The 7,612-nt window shown below is 38.8% G+C and overlaps 1 protein-coding gene across 1 annotated transcript in view; it reads right to left on the reverse strand.

Annotated features, from left to right (window-relative positions):
- Nucleotides 1–1,779: 1,779 nt before the first annotated feature.
- laptm4b (lysosomal protein transmembrane 4 beta) overlaps nt 1,780–7,612 on the reverse strand; it is a gene marked incomplete at its 3' end in the record, with an annotated part of 34,778 nt that continues 28,945 nt past the window's right edge. The window contains exon 5 of the mRNA XM_038971957.1: nt 1,780–1,878. Within this exon, the coding sequence (XP_038827885.1) occupies nt 1,780–1,878 (99 nt within the window). The remainder of the gene's footprint in view (nt 1,879–7,612) is intronic.

The raw sequence follows: 7,612 nt of genomic DNA on the forward strand, positions 1-7,612 counted from the left end.
TGTTCAGCTCCCTTACCCATGGTGCCATCGCTCAACAGTCCTCCTGCCCACTCTGTTCAGCTCCCTTACCCATGGTGCCATCGCTCAACAGCCCTCCTGCCCACTCTGTTCAGCTCCCTTACCCATGGTGCCATCGCTCAACAGTCCCCCTGCCCACTCTGTTCAGCTCCCTTACCCATGGTGCCATCGCTCAACAGCCTCCTGCCCACTCTGTTCAGCTCCCTTACCCATGGAGTTACACGTTATAAAGTCTGGCGTTTCTATCTGAAACAGAGGAAGAGTTACACGTTATAAAGTCTGGTGTTTCTATCTGAAACAGGAAGAGTTACACGTTATAAAGTCTGGCGTTTCTATCTGAAACAGAGGAAGAGTTACACGTTATAAAGTCTGGCGTTTCTATCTGAAACAGAGGAAGAGTTACCCGTTATAAAGTCTGGCGTTTCTATCTGAAACAGAGGAAGAGTTACACGTTATAAAGTCTGGCGTTTCTATCTGAAACAGAGGAAGAGTTACACGTTATAAAGTCTGGCGTTTCTATCTGAAACAGAGGAAGAGTTACACGTTATAAAGTCTGGCGTTTCTATCTGAAACAGAGGAAGAGTTACACGTTATAAAGTCTGGCGTTTCTATCTGAAACAGAGTAGCGTGCAGAAGAAGAAGAAGAATACGAAGTATGACGATTATCTAAAGTCGCTTCACAAGTCCCAAAAATAATGAGAACGTAAGAAATACAGAGCATGCACACTTAATAACTACTTAATAACACAGCAATAACAGCTGATTTAATAACATAGCAATAACAGCTGATTTAATAACACAGCAATAATGGCTGATTTAATAACTACTTAATAACACAGCAATAACAGCTGATTTAATAACATCTCCTTTTTTCATCTCCAGCCAGAAGAGGACAGCTGCACCATCGAGAGCATCCTGGCCGGTTGCATCACCGCTTGGTATGGCAATTGCTCTGCATCTGACTGTAAGGCGCTACAGAGGGTAGTGTGCACGGCTCAGAGGAAGGCCCAAAAAATTGTCAAAGACTCCAGTCACCCAAGTCATAGACTGTTTTCTCTGCTACCACACAGCAAGCGGTACCGGAGCGCCATGTCTAGGACCAAAAGGCTCCTCAATAGCTTCTACCCCCAAGCCATTAGACTGCTGAACAATTAATCAAATGGCCAACGGACAATTTACATTGACCCCCCCCCTTTTGTACACTGCAGCTACTCTCTGTTTATTATCTATGCATAGTCACTTCACCCCCACCTACATGTACATATTACCTCAACTAACCTGTACCCCTCCACATTGACTCGGTACCGGTACCCCCTGTATATAGCCTCCACAATGACTCGATACCGGTACCCCCTGTATATAGCCTCGTTATTGTTATTTTATTGTGTTACTTTAATTTTTTAAAACTTTAGTTTATTTGGTAAATGTTTTCTTAACTCTTCTTGAACTGTACTGTTGGTTAAGGTCTTGTCAGTCAGCATTTCACAGTAAGGTCTACACTTGTTGTATCCGGCACGTGACAAATAAAGTTTGATTTGATTTGACTGGCCATCCCTCATAGCCTGGTTCCTCTCTAGGTTTCTTCCTAGGTTCCTGCCTTTCTAGGGAGTTTTTCCTAGCCACCGTGCTTCTACACCTGCAATGCTTGCTGTTTGGGGTTTTAGGCTGGGTTTCTGTACAGCACTTTGTGACATCAGCTATGTAAACTTCCGACTTCAACTGTACATGCAGGTCTATACTATATATAATATATATGATTACCTTAAAGGAGAGGATGCAGCCCAGGCAGAGCAGCACTAAGAAGGCCAGGCACAAGGTGTTGGTGGACATGATGTCCTCTTCGTATGGTAACGTCCCTGGCTGAGAGAGAAGAAGATGATGAGATAAATAACACCAGAAGCAGAGACGTACAGTTGAAGTCGGAATTTTACATACACCTTAGCCAAATACATTTAAACTCAGTTCTTCACAATTCCTGACATTTAATCCTAGTAAAAATTCCCTGTCTTACGTCAGTTATGATCACCACTTTATTTTAGGATTGTGAAATGTCAGAATAATAGTAGAGAGAATGATTTATTTCAGCTTTTATTTCTTTCATCACATTCCCAGTGGGTCAAAGTTTACATACACTCAATTAGTATTTGGTAGAATTGCCTTTAAATTGTTTAACTTGGGTCAAACATTTTGGCTAGCCTTCCACAAGCTTCCCACAATAAGTTGGGTGAATTTTGGCCCATTCCTCCTGACAGAGCTGGTGTAACTGAGTCAGGTTTGTAGACCTCCTTGCTCGCACACGCTTTTTCAGTTCTGCCCAAACGTTTTCTATAGAATTGAGGTCACGGCTTTGTGATGTCCACTCCAATACCTTGACTTTGTTGTCCTTAAGCCATTTGCCACAACTTTGGAAGTATGCTTGGGGTCATTGTCCATTTGGAAGACCCATTTGCGACCAAGCTTTAACTTCCTGACTGATGTCTTGAGATGTTGCTTCAATATATCCACATAATTTTCTACCTCATGATGCCATCTATTTTGTGAAGTGCACCAGTCCCTCCTGCAGCAAAGCACCCCACAACATGATGCTGCCACCCCCATGCTTCACAGTTGGGATGGTGTTCTTCGGCTTGCTAGCCTCCCCCTTTTTCCTCCAAACATAACGACGGTCATTATGGTCAAACAGTTCTATTTTTGTTTCATCAGACCAGAGGACATTGCTCCAAAAAGTACGATCTTTGTCCCCATGTGCAGTTGCAAACCGTGGTCTGGCTTTTTTATGGCGATTTTTGAGCAGTTGCTTCTTCCTTGCTGAGCGGCCTTTCAGGTTGTGTCGATATAGGACTCGTTTTACTGTGGATATAGATAGTTTTGTACCTGTTTCCTCCAGCATCTTCACAAGGTCCTTTGCTGTTGTTCTGGGATTGATTTGCACTTTTCACACCAAAGTACGTTCATCTCTAGAGAACAGAACGCGTCTCCTTCCTGAGTGGTATGATGGCTGCGTGGTCCCATGGTGTTTATACTTGCGTACTATTGTTTGTACAGATGAATGTGGTACCTTCAGGCATTTGGAAATTGCTCCGACGGATGAACCAGACTTGTGGTCTACAATTCTTTTTCTGAGGTCTTGGCTGATTTCTTTTGATTTTCCCATGATGTCAAGCAAAGAGGCACTGAGTTTGAAGGTAGACCTTGAAGCCACAGGTACACCTCCAATTGACTCAAATGATGTCAATTAGCCTATCAGAAGTTTCTAAAGCCATTACATAATTTTCTGGAATTTTCCAAGCTGTTTAAAGGCACAGTCAACTTAGTATATGTAAACTTCTGACTCACTGGAATTGTGATACAGTGAATTATAAGTGTATGCACAAAGTAGATGTCCTAACCGACTCCAACCTAAGTATCAACTTCCGAATTCAACTGTTCATGATCCAAAATGGAACAAGGAATGTTTCTGTAGCTAGACATAATGTACAGTAAATTTCCATCGGTTGAATGTATAATATTTGCAAAGAAAAAATGTAGTTACAAAATAACAATGTCTGAAGGAATGTAATAAAAATACTACATTTTACTACATAAGCAAATGCAAGAATTTGGAGGAAGGACAGACATTAAAGATAAAACATTCTGCTGTATGACATGGGTGGACTTATCATCCTCGCCGGTGTAGGTAGTCCTGGATGGTGTTGGGGTTATATTAGACTGTATAGGAGTTATAATATATTTATATATTACCAGCTGGTGTAGGTAGTCCTGGATCGTGTTGGGGTTATATTAGACTGTATAGGAGTTATAATATATTATATATTACCAGCTGTGTAGGTAGTCCTGGATGGTGTTGGGGTTATATTAGACTGTATAGGAGTTATAATATATTTATATATTACCAGCTGGTGCAGGTAGTCCTGGATGGTGTTGGGGTTATATAGACTGTATAGGAGTTATAATATATTTATATATTACCAGCTGGTGTAGGTTAGTCCTGGATGGTGTTGGGTTATATTAGACTGTATAGGAGTTATAATATATTTATATATTACCAGCTGGTGCAGGTAGTCCTGGATGGTGTTGGGGTTATATTAGACTGTATAGGAGTTATAATATATTTTATATTACCAGCTGGTGTAGGTAGTCCTGGATGGTGTTGGGGTTATATAGACTGTATAGGAGTTATAATATATTTATATATTACCAGCTGGTGCAGGTAGTCCTGGATGGTGTTGGGGTATATTAGACTGTATAGGAGTTATAATATATTTATATATTACCAGCTGGTGAGTAGTCCTGATGGTGTTGGGGTTATATTAGACTGTATAGGAGTTATAATATATTTATATATTACCAGCTGGTGTAGGTAGTCCTGGATGGTGTGGGGTTATATTAGACTGTATAGGAGTTATAATATATTTATATATTACCAGCTGGTGTAGGTAGTCCTGGATGGTGTTGGGGTTATATTAGACTGTATAGGAGTTATAATATATTTATATATTACCAGCTGGTGCAGGTAGTCCTGGATGGTGTTGGGGTTATATTAGACTGTATAGGAGTTATAATATATTTATATATTACCAGCTGGTGTAGGTAGTCCTGGATGGTGTTGGGTTATATTAGACTGTATAGGAGTTATAATATATTTATATATTACCAGCTGGTGCAGGTAGTCCTGGATGGTGTTGGGGTTATATTAGACTGTATAGGAGTTATAATATATTTATATATTACCAGCTGGTGTAGGTATCTCTGGATGGTGTTGGGGTTATATTAGACTGTATAGGAGTTATAATATATTTATATTTACCAGCTGGTGCAGGTAGTCCTGGATGGTGTTGGGGTTATATTAGACTGTATAGGAGTTATAATATATTTATATATTACCAGCTGGTGTAGGTAGTCCTGGATGGTGTTGGGGTTATATTAGACTGTATAGAGTTATAATATATTTATATTACCAGCTGGTGCAGGTAGTCCTGTGGTGTTGGGTTATATTAACTGTATAGGAGTTATAATATATTTATATATTACCAGCTGGTGCAGGTAGTCCTGGATGTGTTGGGTTATTTAGACTGTATAGGAGTTATAATATATTTATATATTACCAGCGGGTGCAGGTAGTCTGGATGGTGTTGGGGTTATTTAGACTGTATAGGAGTTATAATATATTATATAATTACCAGCTGGTGCAGGTAGTCCTGGATGGTGTTGGGGTTATATTAGACTGATAGGAGTTATAATATATTTATATATTACCAGCTGGTGCAGGTAGTCCTGGATGGTGGGGGGTTTATTAGACTGTATAAGTTATAATATATTTATATATTCCAGCTGGTGTAGGTAGTCCTGGATGGTGTGGGGTTATATTAGACTGTATAGGAGTTAAATATATTTATATATTACCAGCTGTGTAGGTAGTCCTGGTGGTGTTGGGGTTATTATAGACTGATAGGAGTTATAATATATTTATATATTACCAGCTGGTGTAGGTAGTCCTGGATGGTGTTGGGGTTATATTAGACTGTATAGGAGTTATAATATATTTATATATTACCAGCTGGTGTAGGTAGTCCTGGATGGTGTTTGGGGTTATATTAGACTGTATAGGAGTTATAATATATTTTATATTACCAGCTGGTGTAGGTAGTCTGGATGGTGTTGGGGTTATATTAGACTGTATAGGAGTTATAATATATTTATATATTCCACTGGTGCAGGTAGTCCTGGATGGTGTTGGGGTTATATTAGACTGTATAGGAGTTATAATATATTTATATATTACCAGCTGGTGCAGGTATCCTGGATGGTGTTGGGGTTATATTAGACTGTATAGGAGTTTATAATATATTTATATATTACCAGCTGGTGCAGGTAGTCCTGGATGGTGTTGGGGTTATATTAGACTGTAAGGAGTTATAATATATTTATATATTACCAGCTGGTGAGGTAGTCCTGGATGGTGTTGGGGTTATATTAGACTGTATAGGAGTTATAATATATTTATATATTACCAGCTGGTGCAGGTAGTCCTGGATGTGTTGGGGTTATATTAGACTGTATAGGAGTTATAAATATTTATATATTACCAGCTGGTGGGTAGTCCTGGATGTGTTGGGGTTATATTAGACTGTATAGGAGTTATAATATATTTATATATTACCAGCTGGTGTAGGTAGTCCTGGATGGTGTTGGGGTTATATTAGACTGTATAGGAGTTATAATATATTTATATATTACCAGCTGGTGTAGGTAGTCCTGGATGGTGTTGGGTTTATATAGACTGTATAGGATTTATAATATATTTATATATTACCAGCTGGTGCAGGTAGTCTGGATGGTGTTGGGGTTATATTAGACTGTATAGGAGTTATAATATATTTATATATTACCAGCTGGTGCAGGTAGTCCTGGATGGTGTTGGGGTTATTTAGACTGTATAGGAGTTATAATATATTTTATATATTACCAGCTGGTGCAGGTAGTCCTGGATGGTGTTGGGGTTATATTAGACTGTATAGGAGTGTTATAATATATTTATATATACCAGCTGGTGCGGTAGTCCTGGATGGTGTTGGGGTTATATTAGACTGTATAGGAGTTATAATATATTTATATATTACCAGCTGGTGCAGGTAGTCCTGGATGGTGTTGGGGTTATATTAGACTGTATAGGAGTTATAATATATTTATATATTACCAGCTGGTGCAGGTAGTCCTGGATGGTGTTGGGGTTATATTAGACTGTATAGAGTTATAATATATTTATATATTACCAGCTGGTGTAGGTAGTCCTGGATGGTGTTGGGGTTATATTAGACTGTATAGGAGTTATAATATTTATATATTACCAGCTGGTGTAGGTAGTCCTGGATGGTGTTGGGTTTATATTAGACTGTATAGGAGTTATAATATATTTATATATTACCAGCTGGTGCAGGTAGTCCTGGATGTGTTGTTTATATTAGACTGTATAGGAGTTATAATATATTTATATATTACCAGCTGGTGCAGGTAGTCCTGGATGGTGTTGGGGTTATATTAGACTGTATAGGAGTTATAATATATTATATATTACCACTGGTGCAGGTAGTCCTGGATGGTGTTGGGGTTATATTAGACTGTAAGGAGTTATAATATATTTATATATTACCAGCTGGTGCAGGTAGTCCTGGATGGTGTTGGGGTTATATTAGACTGTATAGGAGTTATAATATATTATATATTACCAGCTGGTGTAGGTAGTCCTGGATGGTGTTGGGGTTATATTAGACTGTATAGGAGTTATAATATATTTATATATTACCAGCTGGTGTAGGTAGTCCTGGATGGTGTTGGTTATATAGACTGTATAGGAGTTATATATTGTTATATTACCAGCTGGTGCAGGTAGTCCTGGATGGTGTTGGGGTTATATTAGACTGTATAGGGTTATAATATATTTATATATTACCAGCTGGTGCAGGTAGTCCTGGATGGTGTTGGGGTTATATTAGACTTTATAGGAGTTATAATATATTTATATATTACCAGCTGGTGCAGGTAGTCCTGGATGGTGTTGGGGTTATATTAACTGTATAGGAGTTATAATATATGT

Source organism: Salvelinus namaycush, chromosome 32 (assembly GCF_016432855.1).
Source record: "Salvelinus namaycush isolate Seneca chromosome 32, SaNama_1.0, whole genome shotgun sequence".
Taxonomy (NCBI): Eukaryota; Metazoa; Chordata; class Actinopteri; order Salmoniformes; family Salmonidae; genus Salvelinus; species Salvelinus namaycush.